General features: G+C 46.4%; 1 protein-coding gene across 1 annotated transcript; it reads right to left on the reverse strand.

The window, feature by feature from the left end:
* Positions 1–2875: 2875 nt before the first annotated feature.
* NDUFB4 (NADH:ubiquinone oxidoreductase subunit B4) lies at positions 2876–5299 on the reverse strand. Its single transcript, XM_005022240.6, has 3 exons — positions 5052–5299; positions 4652–4798; positions 2876–3028 (listed from the first exon to the last, which is right to left on the reverse strand). The coding sequence occupies exons 1-3, from the start codon at positions 5250–5252 to the stop codon at positions 2969–2971; spliced, it is 408 nt and encodes a 135-aa protein (XP_005022297.2). The 5' UTR covers positions 5253–5299; the 3' UTR covers positions 2876–2968.
* Between the last annotated feature and the right edge of the window lie 10557 nt (positions 5300–15856).

Consider the following 15856-nt stretch of genomic DNA (forward strand, 5'->3'; position numbering starts at 1 on the left):
CTTGACAGACAGGGAAGGCCCAAGCAAACAGGCTAGGAACCAGGCTCACAAGCAGGCCCCCCAACCCTCAGGCCTCTGCTTTAGCACATGCCCACTTTTTCATCATATCAAAACAGGATTTGGAGAATTTAGCCAGACAGGTGTGTGATAGATGTTGCTACCAAGCCATTTGTCTCTCACGCGTGCATACCCTGAACTAGTTTGCTCACAACCCACGCTCCTCATTCGTCTTCTGGTGAAATTGATTTCTCCTGTTGAGCCTGCCAAAACTAAGAGGAGATTTGGGTAAGTGTTTGAGTCTAGGATGTGAAACGGTTACTATTTTTGGTGCCATGGGGATCTATGCTCCCTACTTCCCCTGAGATACAATCTCCAATTGACCAAAAACAAAGGAAATGCAGACCTGTAAGGCCCAACTTCAGTCAGCCACATCCACCACCAGATTTGGATCTGCACCAGATCCTGGGGTGGGAAAAGCAAAGCATCAGCTTGGAGCAAAGTATTACATTATAAAATCTAAAGGGAAAACTCTAAAATAACGAGCTCCGAAGAGGATGATCAGGAGGTTCAATGTGCCAGAGAAGTTGATTTAATCAGACTGACCCAGGGATAAATGAGGTCTAAATGTTTCACAGGAAGAGGGAAAAGCTTGTTTTCTGTTTGGGACATAAATTATGATCCACGAACCTGCAGGCTTGGGTTCCTCTTGCTACCGACTCATCTCTGAAGCAGACACGGGTGGTTACGCATCAGTAAAGGGTAAAATTCCATCAGGCACACTCGCTCTTCTGTCTTCACTCCCTATTTCTGAAGGGAAACACTTCTTTCCTTCCCCTACACGCCCAGCACCACCTCAAGTAGCACAGCATGTTTTTTTCCTCCTAAGAAAACAGCCCAGGGGGTTCTGCAAATAGCAAGAGGGAAAAGTAGGGCAGCTTTCCTCCAAGCACCGTGCTCAAATCTGCAGGGACAGAGCATCAGACACTCCTGTCTGCAAAGGCAAGGGCTGAGGCAGGTGCAGCACGCCAAACAAATGCTGGCCTAGAAGTCCAGAGGCGCTGCGCTCATCTACAACCCATCCTGAACAATTTGTTCAACCGTCCTGAAACAAATACAGCTGCAAGGAAGAATTTACATGTGTGGCAACTCAAGTTCCAATTAGCCAAGGAAATGGGTCCTGGGAGATCAAATTAGTTTGTGGCAGCAGGAAGATAGTTAATTTAGCATGCTCAGACAAGCAATTATTTCTTTCCCTAAATACTACTTTCCCCATGTCTTGACGCCTCTCTCCTGCACCGACCCCCAGCCGTACCTTGTGATATCATTTGTGACAACCTTTTAGAAGCAGTTCTGCAGAGAGAATTAATCTGGGTGTGCTTTAGCTAAGGTAGAAGAACAAATCATAAGCAGGTGCAGAAGGGTTGCTGGGAGCACATATGGGATTGAAAAACAGACCATAGTCCTGAGCAGCTGCTGCACGCAATTACTGCCAAGCCCTCCCCAGCCTGAGTCTTTCATGGCCTAGACAGGAAAATGAGGAGCAAAAACAGATAGCACCTTTAAAAACCCTTTTTTAAAACATCTGTAAACACCGTTGCTGTGACAGTGACAACATGGGAACAAGTTCCCAGAGAAGTCTCGGAGTCTCCCTTTGTACTCAAGACTCTCAGAAGCTTTCCACAGTCCCAGCCAACTTCTTCCAGGTTACCCTGCTTGTGCCATAGGGCTAGGACATGACCCCCAGAGGTCCTTTCCAACCCCAACTGCTCTGTGATGATGTGAAGAAGCTCATCAGTTCACTCTGATGCACGGGGACTCCCAATGGCCCGTACTTACATCCTAATCATGCAGGGCAGCACACTTACCAGAGCTTTTCTTGCTTCAGTCAATAATGCAGGCCGCTTTCACACCACACACAGGAGTTTTAACTTGTGTAAGATTGCATTTTTGGCATTGACCTCTATGTTCCAGAAAATAAATCCTTTACAGTGTCTGAAGAACAGGGGTGGTTTGGATTGTGACGGCACCTAGAGGCCATGTGAAAATTCAAGACTGATTTAAGATCTTTTTTCCTCACTCACATCTCACTACCCTGGGCAGTAACAGCTTTAGAGCTGCCCTATACCAGTTGACCCCAGCAGAAGAGATTTGTGCTCTTGTAAGAATAAGCAGATAACGTATCTTTGCAGATACAAAGTTCAGTCATGCATGATGTGGTATTTTTATTTATTTTTTTAACTCATAGCCTATTTCCAAGGGCCATGGAACACATAAAGGTAGGGCTCCTATACTGTAAAGGAATCAAAAAAGCCTTGCATTTTTACTTTCTGTTCCTCCACTCACAAGAATCACAAAATTAGTGAAAATGCTCTTAGTCACATATAACACAATGATACCCACGCACTATTTTCAGAATTGCTGCAGCAATTTTATCAAGAAGTTTATTGCAATAAACAAATAAACAGGGTTCAGGGTCGTATTTTATTAGGGAAAGGAAAAAAATCAACTCAACTTAGAGACCATGCAGGCAGGCTCCTAAAAAGATGGTTAAAATATACCACTGGAGTTACCTATAATCTGATTTTGGCAATCTACTTAGTTAAACCAACACCAGAAGAAATACTTGGTACATGAACAGTAGTTCTTTAGGAAACTACAGTGAGATTGCTTAATTATTTAGCCTACTACTAATTTTAAACTTCAGCCCAAGCTGCTCTGACAGCAGCAACTTCCACAGTTTAAAAGGAACCTTTGTATGCAGACCGAAGGAGTTAACTGGTGAGCTCAGGACATCCCCTCCATATCTATTTGTATTAGATAGAAAGATCCCACACTGTAGTACTTTCCGTAATTATTAAAGATGCGAGCCAACCAATGAGCAATTAAGATTTATTCTTATGAAGGACAAGTGTCAGCATACAGTACATCTTTATTCATAACCCAAGAGCAGCACTGCGACTCCAGCAACTTAAAAAACACTGAATGGTCGCTCGTATTTACCTTCTCGGATAAGCTTCTCTTTACGATCCTGTGGAAGAGAGAACACTCATCATTATTCTATTAGAAGCAGCTTCAATCAGCCTAGGCTAACAGAAAAGCTACTCTAATGTTTCGGCCTGGAATACAGCAAGATAGCATCACATAAGCACAAATTCTGCTAGCAGTCATAATTCAAAAATAAAAACAAAGAAGGCATTTACCTTCACCTATCTGCTAGGAAAGATGCTCAGACTGATCTCTGCACATCAGTCTCCCCTCCTTGGCCAGGACAGACCAAGTGCTCTGATGTATCTTTCACCAAACTAGTTGTGTTCCAGTTAATTTGTACACTTAGTCTCTATCTCCTCCTTCTGGCTGAATAATCTAGTTTAAAAACACGATTATGGAGAAACTTCTTAGGAACTTTCCTAATTGTTCCTGTGTTCACTTTCATCCCATCTGTATTTCACTTGACAGTCAAGTACCATTCCTCAGAAGAGTACTGTTATGGCACACTGAAGATATTGCCCAAACTACTTGTGCTGGAATCATCCAGAAGAAATGCTCAGGAGCTAGCAGTTTAAATTTCTCTTCTGCCTTCCCAGACACACAACAATCACTCCTCAGAGAGAAGCATGACTACTACTGTGCTTTATATACTACTGTAAAACGAAGAAAGATCCCCAAACATCAGTAAAGGAACTGGAATAGAGCAAGACGCATTATCCTGAAGACTGTATCAAAGACTCTAGCTAAAGTACTTCCTGGAAAATATATCTAGATGTGTCTCACACACATTCAGGTTTATTTTCAAGTACTCACATACTAATCCACACTTTTTAGCTAAGTGCAAGCGTGGTTCAGCATATGAAACAAAACCAGTACAACAAAGTACTGCAGGAACGCTGAAGTCTCAAAAGCAACTGTATTAACATGTTGGGTAAGTCTGTTAAAGCCTGTATTTTGGGTTTATCCTATAAAATAATACTAATTACAAGTATTCTATTAACTTCAATTGATATCGGTGCTTCCTGGTTTATGATTTGATCTAAAATAACAGCCACTGTCTGCCAGTTGCCTACCATTTTCTTATATAGCTAAGGATCTTCAGAATGATCTACTGCTGCCCAGATCCTGACACCCACCTTTCAGGATTTAGAACAGAAGCAAGATATGCTGTCCAAAAGCTCAAAAATCCAGGCGAGATGTGACATGGTACTCAGCATAAATATTCCTCCCCATTCACTTCATGGGGCTGGAGAAATAGCCAAGCAATTCAGAGACCTTGCTAGGCCTGCCACCCATAAGCTCCCTCTCATTTTTTAATTCAGTGAACACACCTAAAGTGTGCCAACAGTGGAAAATAGTAGTCTGGTATGATTAATTTATGCAGTGAGTGGTATGAAAAGCTTTATTATAACAAAACGTATTGATCAGAGAAACTGACTGCCTATAGCTGTGGGTACAATACAGGACTCTTAGCACCAAAGGACTTTGAGACCTTTTAGGCACCTCTGGGATCGTAGGTACTATGATCTAGCCTTCCTTCCCTTGTTGCTTTATTGGTATTAAGCATTCTTAGACGCAAGGGGACCCCAATAATAAGTCACCAGAAGGATTTTAGCTTTACAACCTGGTGTTCACTCACACTCAGTGTCACCACCAGACTCACCCTCTCAATTTTAAAGGCAGCCATCCAGAAGAGGATCGGACCTATGGCAAACAAAGCTCCCCTAAAGGACGTCTGGCGTGTCGGGCGGAAAGTAGGGTAGACATTCAGCGTCTTCGCATGGACCCAGCGGAGCAGGGCAGGATCTTCCTGCGAGAAAAGGACAACACTGAGCCCCTGCCCTCACACACCACAGATCCTGCAGCAGGCACCCCATGTCTCACGACCCCATTTGCCCCCACCACAGCACCACGGCCTACAAATCCCCGTCCTACAGCCAGCAGGGACACCAAGGTCACCGTGAGGAGGGGAAGGCGCCTCACCGCCCGTACCACCCTTCACCCTAGGGGCCGACCCCGCTGCCGGACGGCCATTCCCGACTCCCCCCCTACCCCACACTCACAATGACGGTCGGTGGGTTCGGGCTGTTGAGCTGCAGCTGGTACTGACGCTTCAGCTGGGCGCGGATAGCCAAGCGCTCAGCCTCAGCACGCCGCTTCTCTGGCGAGGCATCGTAATCAGCGGGATCGAGCTCAGCCGGCAGCGAGACGAACTGGTTGGGGCCATACCCTTTAGCCGCGCTCGGGGGCGGCCCGGCCGCCATTTTGTGCAGCCCTCCCTCGGCAGCAGCGCGCAGCCGCGGCGGGCGGGGCCGCCATTAGGGGCAGGCGCTGCCCCCGCCGCCATCAGGGGACCGCGCTCCCTGCTGCCGCCCGCCGGCCCGGCGGGGCTGCTTTGTGGTGTATTGAGGCTTCATGCCTCGGGCTGCCCGAAAATGGGTTGTCTGTGTTATAGTGGAAAGCACGAGGGTTGCTGAAACATCCCCACGCAGGAGTTGGAGGCGTGCAGGGTCGCTGTGCCCTCCTCTCACGGGCTGCTGCCTGCCTGATCCTTTCCTCCTGGGGCAACTCTTGTGGGCTCACGTCAAGTTTCATTCTTTATTTTTACCTTTTTAGGTGCTCCCAGCAAAAGGGAGTCGGTCCCTTTCTTGGGAACAGCCTCAGCAGCTGAAATAGGCTGTGGCTCTGAAAAAAAAAAAAAAAAGAAAAAAAAAAAAAAGAAAAAAAAAAAAAAAGAAAAAAAAAAGGACCTACAGGTGTGGGGAGATTTGTGGAGATGTGCTCCTGAACCTGGGCACCAGATCAGACCACGCTGTTACCACTGCATCTTTCACAGCAGCAGGCTGTGCACCTTTAAGCAAAATACTCAATTTCTTGTTACATCGGTGATGTATCGCAGGCATGCTGGAAGTTGCACAATGCCTCTGTCATTGATTTCAGCTTCAAATCATCTCTTTGATTCTCACACCAAGGCCAGGCTGCTTAGATAAGCTGCCAGATAACCTTCAGAATCATCTGGTGATGACTCACTGCTTTGATCGCCTTTATCGATGCGTTCACAAGTCAACATCTGCTGATTAATACAAGGTGAAGAGAGCAAGCTCTGGCCCGTAGGTTTTGACTTTAGGAAGTTTCTGATTTGTCAAAGTTAAGAGCATTGCTCCTAAGCATACACAAAATAAAACTGCTGACTTTACTTAGGACGCTGTGCTTTGGCAACACAAGAAAAGAGCGGAAGCTTTCCTCACCTCATACGATTTCCCTCTACTTTTACCCAAGCGCTCGGAAAATAGATGATCTCCGTTTGGTCTGAGCAGTTAATTAGGAACTGGAGCTCTGTGGTTTGCTTCCAACAGGAAGAAATATGAGCTGGATATTCCTTCAGTTTGTGTACCTTGCACATACCAGCACAGCAGGAGGCACTTTTCCCTCTCTCAAGTACAAGCCTACAGTCCTCAGAAACTCTCAGTGTTCCTCTGGCTTTTTTTTTCCCCCGTTTTCTTCACAAAGGCACAACTGCTAATCCAAGTGAAAACTTCAGCTGCTTCATTTGCAGTCATCTCCAAAGGCTGTCCTTCTTACGTGCCCTGTTGCATTTTTTTCCCAGGTCTTTCAGCATGGCCAGTGCTTGGGATCGTGGTTTCTATTATATGGAAAAATTTACTCCCTTTCCTTTCCCCATTCATTACATACCAGGGCCATTGGATTTAAGAGCTCTGTGATTGTCTCTAGCTCCATGATTTTCTCTCTCCATAACTGGCACGTATGGAGAGCTACTTCAGCAGCACAGTACGTATTCCAGCAGCCCTGCCATGTGGCACTCCTGCGGTACTTTTATCTCCAAGGGCTTCCAAACACTTAGCAGCCTGTGTTTCCATGTCCATGCATGGCCCTCTTCTTTCTCTGAAATGTAAAAGCTCTTCCTCCCTGCTCTGGGTTATTTCTGAATAATCGACACACGCAGCCTTGCCAGGTATGGGGGTGCATGTTGCAGCTAGGATAGAAGATTAGCGTACTGGAAGTGATAGCTGCTCTGAAGGAAATGCCGAGTGTGGTTTTTTTTGTTGTTGTTGTTTTGTTTTGTTTTGTTTTGTTTTGTTTTGTTTGTTTTTTGTTTTTTGTTTTTTGTTTTTTTTTTCCCCTCTTTGCTGGATCACAGAGTGGAACAGAAAACTCCTGTCCCTGCAGATATCCCAAAGGACAGCGGAACAACCATATGCTTTTCCCCCAGTCTGTTGGCTTCTGAGGTCTATCTGCAATGGTGCGGGACAGTTGCTGTGGGCAGGAGCAAAGATGGTCTTGTGGTGAAGTCACTTGGCAAACGCAGTGGGTTCCGTTCCCAGCCTTGTTACAGGCTCTGTGTGATCTTATCTCCACAGGTCCAAGCTGTGCCTTCTCCCTCTCTCCAGAGCTCACAGCTGTGAGTGTGCATGCTTGGCATGCAAACTGTGCTGAAATTAATTCTTCTGGGAGAAAAACAGAAGGTGCAAAGCAACGTTTCCATTAACAGTGTAATGTACTGTATTAGAAAATTGAACAACCAGCCACTGTGCTGAAAACACCTTTGTATTTCATCTTTAATCACTAACTCATCCTCTCTCCCAGAGGATCAAGTTCCCTACAGGGAGTCTTTTCTGAGTGATGTCACTTATTTTATGGGGTAAGAAAATAACTAAATGGCTTCCAGAGATGCATATTCCCTGACACTCGAGCCTGTGCATTGCAGTTTGGTGCTTTCACTCCTCCAGAGGTGATTTTCTGCATTTTCTTTGTTCAACAAAAGCCATGTCTCTAACTTCAAAATACCATCATTCTTCAGCAAAAGCCCAAGATACCAACAATAAGGGTCTAAAACTTGCATAAAACAATGTAAAGCGAAAAGCAAATACTAGGGCCAAAGTCCTTGACAGAAATCAGTGACTGCATTTTTTCCTGCTGGCAGAAATGGCTGCACACAGTCTGAAATGCTGCAGTGACAAACTGGGCTCCTGTGCAGACCTCCTGCATCATCCACTCGCTCTTAGCCACCGTATGACAGATTCAAAGCACGCTGCAAAACACCTTTGAAACAAACTATTCTGCAAGAATGAACAAATTGTCCCTGTTTTTGCCTGTCAGATCAAGAAGCTCATTTGACTCTCCTCCTGAGCGCACAGTGGCTGGTGTTGACCTGTCAAGTAGCAGGAATGTAAAACAGGCACTGGTGAGAGTGGGGCCACAGGCTTGAACTAGAATGTGCTGGTCTTAAAATCACGTCCTTGTGCACTCAAACATCAAGGCTTAAAAGGTTAGACCCCAAATGTTTCCTTTCTTTTTAGTCAGGACCACTGGCTATTGAATGTTTGAGGTTGGCAGTATTGAATCAAATCGAGAATTCTCATATGAGTGCCTTTGAAGTTTACATCATCTGTTTTCTTTATGATCAGCAGTAACCGAAATGCAGAGAAGCAGCCAAGAAAATTAATCTTTGTCCGGAACCTTCTGGTGGGTTGACCTTGACTGGCTGCCAGACGCCCACCCAGCTGCCCTCTCTCTCTCCCATTCCTCCACAGAACAAGGGGAGAAAACAAGATGGAAAAGCTCATGGGTTGAGATAGACACAATTTAATAAAAAACAGAAAAAGCTGTGCACAGAAGCAAAGCAAAAGGAGGAATTAATTCCCCGCTTCCCATCAGCAGACAGATGTCCAGCCATAGCTTGGGAAGCAGGGCCCCAGTGTGTGTAGCAAAAGACAAACACCATACCCACAATGTCCCTGCATCCTCTACTTTCCCCTCAGCTTTTGTTGCTGAGCACGATGCCGTATGGTACAGGACATCCCTTTGGTTTGTTGGTCAGCTGTCCCGACTGTGTCCCCTCCTAGCTTCTTGGCTTTTGGGGGAGGTGGGAGGATGCTGGAGAGAAAGCCTTCAAGCTGTGCAAGCGCTGCTCAGCAGCAGACAAAACACTGGTGTGCCACCAACGCTGCTCTAGACACAGCTGCAAAACACAGCACCATAGGGGCTGATTTTTGTTGGTGACTTTTTGGTTATGTTCCAAAATATATGCACAGACTCTTTTTGTTCAACACACAACACAAAGTGGCACCTTTGCAGAGCGGCCCAGCGAAGTGACTCTGCATTGCGAGTGAATGAAAGGAAAATTAGGCCAAATTACAGACCTGTCTACCTGTCTCCGAGGTGATTTTACATGTGTTTTGGTTCTACCTGCTCTGCAGCTGAACTCCTCGACAACCGCTTTCTTACCCCCCTCTCTCCTCAAAGGGAAAGGGAGAGAAAATACGATGGGAAGGGCTCAAGATAAGGACAGGGAGATCACCCACCAAGTATGTCCAAGGGCAAAACAGACACAGCATGGGGAAATTAATATAATTTATTGCCTATTGCCAGCAGATTACAACAGTGAGGATCTAAAAGCCAACAAAAACCACCTTCTCCCCATCCACCCTCTTCCACCTCCTCTCCCTGAGCGGCACAGGGGAATGGGGGCTGCGGTCAGTCCCTGATGCTTCATCTCTGCCCCTCCTTCATGGTCACTCCCTGCCCCTGCTACCCATGGTGTCCCTCCCACGGGCTGCCATCCTTCCCCAACTGATCTCTGGGGGCTTCCCACAGGCAGCAGCTCTTCAAGAACTGCTCCAACATGGGTCTATACCATGGGGTCCATCCCCCAGGAGCAAACTGCTCCAGCACGGATCCCCCACAGGCTGCAGCTCCGGCCCGGGGCCTGCTCCTGCGGGGGCTCTCCATGGGCCGCAGCCTCCTCCAGGCCACATCCACCTGCTCCACGGGGGCTCCTCCACCCATGGGGGGGCTGCAGCGTGGAGATCTGCTCCATGTGGGACCCACGGGCTGCAGGGGGACAGCCTGCTCCACCAGGGGCCTCTCCACAGGCCGCAGGGGAACTGCTGCTGCCTGCCTGGGGCATCTCCTGCTGCACCCACCTGGGGGCTGCAGGGCTGGATCACACTCCTCTCTCCCAGCTGCTGTGGAGCATCAGGTGTTTTTTTTCCCCCTTCCTTAAATCTGCTCTCATGGAGGCACAAACAACATCTCTTATTAGCTCAGCTCAGACCAGCAGTGTGTCCCTTTGGAGCTGGCTGAAACTGGCCCTTATCTAACATGGGGCAGCTCCTGGATTCTCCTCACAGAGGCCACCCCTGCAGCCTCCCGCTACCAAAACCCGGCCACGTAAACCCAGTACAGCATGACACTGTCAGAAGAGACAGGTTAAATATGCTGTCATCTCAAAAAATACTTGTGTCTGTCAAATTTCTGTGGAGTGCTTGTGGTTGCCCTGTTTGCGTTAGTTGTCGGGTTGGGTCAACACGTTGCTGGGCTCTGTTTTGAATTCTCATTGAGTTTAGAAAGAAAGCAAGCTGGAAAGAAGGGCAGAAGCTGACAAGGTCACTCATATCACAAGAGAGCTCCCAAACAGAGGTCTCTTACTTCTAATTTCTACCTGTAATGGGCAGGAAGGGTCATTTGGTTCCTGTTCCCGTTCCATACGAGGGTCTGAATACTGATGTGTATGCTGCCAACTTTCGTCTGTGTGGAATTAATATCAGTCATCCACCTGCATGGATAAACCCACAGTTAAATCCAAGGCTTGAATGAGAAGGGGAGCAGTGTAAAAGGTATTGGGATACAGCACCGTTTATCTAGGCTTAGAAATGAGTGTGTCTAATTGCAGTATACAGCTATGTTAATAAATTGTCCAGGTAAATGTAATTCATTCAGCGCTAAGAACCAAGGTCCCCAGTATCTTTATCTTACAGCCGTTTAAAGGAAACCTGGCACACAAAGGAAGGAGTTAACGTGGTTAGGGGAATTATAGATAGTTCAATCGTTATTACAGCCAACAGGCCACCCATAAATGTACATCAAGTGTTGAGCTCAGCAGGAGTTAGTTACAAAACTAGGACACTTAATGAGTCATAAACTGCCAGGAGTAATGAGAGACAGCATTAAACAAACCATTTCTGCCTCTCCTGGGCATGTCCAGAGACGGTGACAAGAAGCCCTCTGCTGTTTCAGCTGTTCCTGCTGAAATAAAATTTTTGACTCGGGCTGAATTATGGCTGTGGCTGAGCTGCCCAAGCTGGGGAGGAGCTGGAGCTGCCTGGGCAGCTCTGGTGGAGGAAAGAGAACTCGTCAGTGAACAGCTCGTCTCCACTTGCTTGCAGGACATCGACTGTAGCATCTCATCCTATAATTCATGCTCATAGTTCTCTCTCTGCTTCCAGCTCCTCCTAGGGGAGCCTGTTAATAGTCACACAGCGCTGAGGAGAAACTAGAGGGGGTAAGGAAGAGGTCTTAGAATATAAGTATCCTGGCAATTAAAAAGCTGAATGTCTATGGATGAGTCCTGTTATTGGCTAAGTCTACGTCTGTGGTAGACCAGCCAAGGAAGAATATTACTCCTAGGCTGCCCCTAACTGTTCACCACAGCTCTCAAGGAGAGGAAAGCCAAGTGTTGCAGGAAATGTCTCACACACTGTACAGAGAGGAATCTTCTCTGGCCTGCTGCTCCTGACACACAGCACTACCACCAGCTGACTTTTTTCCCCTCTGTTTCCACCCAGCTGTTTTGCTCTGTCCACAAAAGAAAGGCTAGATCTGTCCCATTCAATTTGAACTTCACTGTGAACTTCACCTTCTTCTATCCGACATGGTGGAGGAAGCTCAAGACCATGAGTCCTTCTACCATGAGACGTGTCTAGGAGGCTGTGAGCCATCCCCTAGAGGACCTGTCTTTCCTCATGGGCTCTGGAATGAGTCTAATTCAGCCTAGACACATCTACTTTTAAATGGCTAAAATCAGGTGAGGTGAATTCTTTTCCAACCCCCCAGAGAAAATAGTGTGTTGGGGTGACGTGGCTCTTGTAGCCCAGGGCCGAATGTTGCACAGCCTTGATTTTACCTGAAGGATCCTCCTGTAAGTTCTGCCCAAACACACGGGTGAAAACTGTGGGGAACAACAGCAAAAAACAGCCTGAAATCCGTGCTGGATCAGCCTTGAAGGAGCGGCATTTCCACTGCACAGCTGTACAGAATAGGATACTCACTTTATTTTGCTTTATATATTTTGTTAAGAGTCTGGAGGTTAAATTTTAAAGCAAGGCATTGAGAGCACACTGCGAAGCAGGCCATCAGTATGAATAAAATGTGTTAGCAGGGACACGTTGAATTTAGTGCGACTGTTTGGCAATCTCTGTATCGCAGTGGGGAAGTACTTAGTTGTGGCAATGCAGAGTGGCTTTTTTTCTTTTCTTTTTTTTTTTTTTTTTCCTCAAGTGAAAGACAGAATACAAATGAGGCTGTTGCTGCGGAATGCCAGCTAGTGGGAAAGATATACACGATGCAGCCTGGCTATTTTATTGCTTAAGAAATGATGGCAACACTCAAAACCTTAAACTCCTGACCTGCAGAGAGAGAATGGCAGAGCAGTGCTTCCTTCAGGCTCTTGTTATCAGTGTATAAATCAGGGATGTAAATGAAGACAGAAGCGTCCCTTAGCGTTGCAGAACCCTGCATCCATCAGGTTGCACGTGTCTGGCTGGGGGGAGTGGGGAAGGCAGCTGCCAAGGGGAAAAATTACCTAAAATCTCTCCTATTGCCCCTCACTCCATCCTCTTACATGACACACTGGCAGCAGAGGCATTCATGTTCTTCCTAACTTGCTTTCATTTACTAGGGGTCTTTGGATCTACCCCAGGACTTCTGAAGGTACCATCAGCGTTTCCTAGCAGTGAGGGGCAGTGCTGAGAGCACAGCGGGTTAATGATGGTGGTGATAAAAACAGTGCCAGAAATAGGCTGGTGGCATTCCTCCATCACCACCGCTTTCACAGGTTTTCTGTTTTGATGCAACATTCCTGTTTTATTTGGCAGAAAACAGAAACACCCTTCCTTCCTTCTATTAAACAAATATTCTTGCTTGTTTATTTTTCACCTCCCTTTCTCCTCCATATAGGAGCTGCTAAGGAAAACAGAGAAAAAAACAAGAGGGAAGAGAGAGAGGGATAACGGAGAATAAAACAATACAAGTTTTTGTTATTTTGAAGGTTGTTTTTTTTAACCAAGGCCAGAAGTATCATCATGATAAAAATACAAGAATGCTCCCTTCAGCAAACACTGCCATTTCTCTACACTTCCTCAAATCAATTCCTGCTGCACTGTGTCTCTCTGAAGGCAGCACAGGCAGACCGGGATGAGACATCCAGAAAAACGCTGGCGTCTGGCAGCATCCCTGCTTTGGCTTTAGAAGTGCAGAAAAGCAATGTTAAACCAGCAAATTTGCTTTATATTTTTATTTTCTTGTTATCGATCTCCTCAACAATCGCCTGTAACTGGTGCTTCACTTTCTGAAGGAACTTTAAGTTGCTCCTTTCTGCATGAGTGATGAAAGTCTACACAGGCTGGCCTGGTTTGCTGGAGCGTGCTTGGGTCGTGCTCAAAGAGGGCTGCTATTGACCTGAAACAACTTCTGCCTCTCCTGAGACGAAATCAGTGAATCTCTGCAGAAAGCAGGAGGTAAATGGCAGTGATTCAGTGAAGCTGCTTCTTGAAGGAGAGCTTTTCTACCAGCCTTCACGCTACCCTGCAGGGACCGAAAGCGAATCAAAACAAGCTCTGTAATCACATCTGGCAGCAAAAAGATCAGTCTTTAGTAAAGTCTGGAATTCTTTGCCATTAGGTAGTCAGCAATATGCATAGCTGAATGGGGAGAGGGTTTGGAGCAATACGGTCTCAAACTAGTGGAAGGGTTCAAAAAGGAAGGAAAGCCCGATCTCATTCACAACCTCATACATCTTTTCAGGACGCATCTCTGCAGCAACAGTAAAAGTAATAAGGATCAACAGTAATTTGGCCAGTTTTATGTATGCTGGGTTTCAGCCCAAGTAAAAATTCCTAGAGGGAAAAAATAAAAGGTTTATAATAGGAGCACTGAGCAGACTGGAGCTGTGATGGGTAGTGCTTCTTCTGCAGCTTCATTCTTAACCCTGGGCTGCTTTCTGCTGGTAAAAATAGCTGCTGCCAAGACACCAATGGCTTTAAAGAAGCTGCAGTGCTCTTGCTTCCAGAGGAACTTCCTATTGTTCCTATGTAGAGCACTGAAATTAGGATCTGCTTCAGAAAATAACACCGGGGTTGCAATTGAGCTTTCCCAGCTGCTGTTTCACCAAAGAAAACAAATTTAGGGGAGTGAGGGGATGAAAACTCACAATCCTTTCTTAAACAGAGCCCTTTATTCAGTGTAAGGTTGCTTGTTCAGTTTTGCAAGGAGCCCCAGAGTAAACGTGGAGCATCGTGGTTGCTACATAACCCTCTGGAGGTTTACCCCTGCTGTTGCAGGAGACACTGCCCAGTGTCCAAGAGCTGAAGCAAGACTTTATCTATGGGAAACTCAGCGAAGAATCCCCTTCAGTCACTGGAAAGGCACCATTAGAGCTGAACCTCCCCATCCAAAAGGCTGTGCAGAAAGAGGGTTTGATGCCTGAGTTATCTCGCTGCCTGGTGGACCAGGTCAGGAGGCGGTCCAGCTTTTTTTTTTTCTGAATTCCTAATTCAGAAGTTTTGCCCAGGGGTGTTTCAAATTGCCCACACGACCTAATATTTGGAAATACACTTGGAGCTGTTTTTAGCACCGGACATTTTCTTCGTCCGAGATTAATGCAGTGGGATCTCAGCGCTGCCAGAGCAAAGTCCCTCAGCACCACCTATATCGTGCTGTTGGCAGAGAAAGCTAAGAGCCATTTGGCAATGGAGGGATGTAGGCTTAAAAGGGGACCGAGGGAGTATTTTTAGTCACCTCGTGATGGGCAGGAGCTACCCAAAGAAACCACGGGTCACATCACAGGGTATTTACCTTGATGCTGATGTGCTCTTACTGCTGTTGCTTAACTCCGGCTCCGAGGCTGGAGACCAAGCGTGGAGCAGAAGCAGGGGCTGGATCGAGCTGTGGGCATCTGCCCACGCCGTCCTCAGGGCCTTGCAGGGCATTTGCAGCCCAGCCTTAACACCCCATGTGCCCAGAGACAGCTTCTCAGGGACAGGGGACGCAAACAGATGTGTGAGACACCCATTAAAAACCTGCTGATGCCCTATGGTGAGCGTTGACGAAATGCTGATTTATACACATTTCTGCCTGCGTGGAGTGGATCCTTTCGATTTCCTGGTATTTATTTTTAGCAGCCTGATCATTTCCATGGAAATTCATTGCTTGGGAAATCTGTATGCCCTAAGTCACCCATCTGAAGACTCCTCGTCTTTTCCATCGCAGCAGGCTCTGATACCGAGCACTTTGACATGGAAATATTAAAGAATGCCTTTTATTTGTCCTTTTACAACCAAATTCCCATTCATATCTATCACTGAAAAAAAAATAATAGAAATAACGTTTATTGATACACTGATACCATTTCTGTTTCATTTGATTTGTAATGTTGTAAAGCAATTTTTCATTATTCTAATCAACAAGCTCCCAAAAAAATGATGATGCCATCGTTGGAGAGCAGGTGCTTTCTTTTTTTTTTTTTTTTCGGACAGGTTTTCAGGTCCGGCCAAAGGAGGCACGGAGGGCAGAGGGAGGTAAAGGGCACCAGGCTTTTCCAGCAGGCAAAACCCCTGCAGTTGACTGGTGCTGCGCCTTGCAGGGAAGCGAGCCGTGCCCTCTGGTGGCAGATCAGGGAAGAAATAAGTTTAAAACCTTGAGGAAAATCTCCACTCCTCGCTGTGCAGCATCAGGACTAGGCCTGCTGACCCTGAAAAGTAAGTCAGAAGAATGAAACAAGGAAGAAGTTTCCAAGAGTCCACACAGTCTCTCACATCCTTGCCTCACCCTCAACATTTCAGCAGCAATAAAG

The sequence above is a fragment of the Anas platyrhynchos genome, chromosome 1 (assembly GCF_047663525.1).
Source record: "Anas platyrhynchos isolate ZD024472 breed Pekin duck chromosome 1, IASCAAS_PekinDuck_T2T, whole genome shotgun sequence".
In the NCBI taxonomy this organism is placed as follows: Eukaryota; Metazoa; Chordata; class Aves; order Anseriformes; family Anatidae; genus Anas; species Anas platyrhynchos.

Bases quoted from the DNA above. Each gene is read 5' to 3' on its own strand.
- NDUFB4 (XM_005022240.6), bottom strand. From the start codon at position 5,252: ATGGCGGCCGGGCCGCCCCCGAGCGCGGCTAAAGGGTATGGCCCCAAC. The intron at 4,799-5,051 runs GTGAGTGTGGGG...CTTTTCTCGCAG, and splicing joins CGAACCCACCGACCGTCATT to GAAGATCCTGCCCTGCTCCG. The intron at 3,029-4,651 runs GTGAGTCTGGTG...TCTCTTCCACAG, and splicing joins CTGCCTTTAAAATTGAGAGG to GATCGTAAAGAGAAGCTTAT.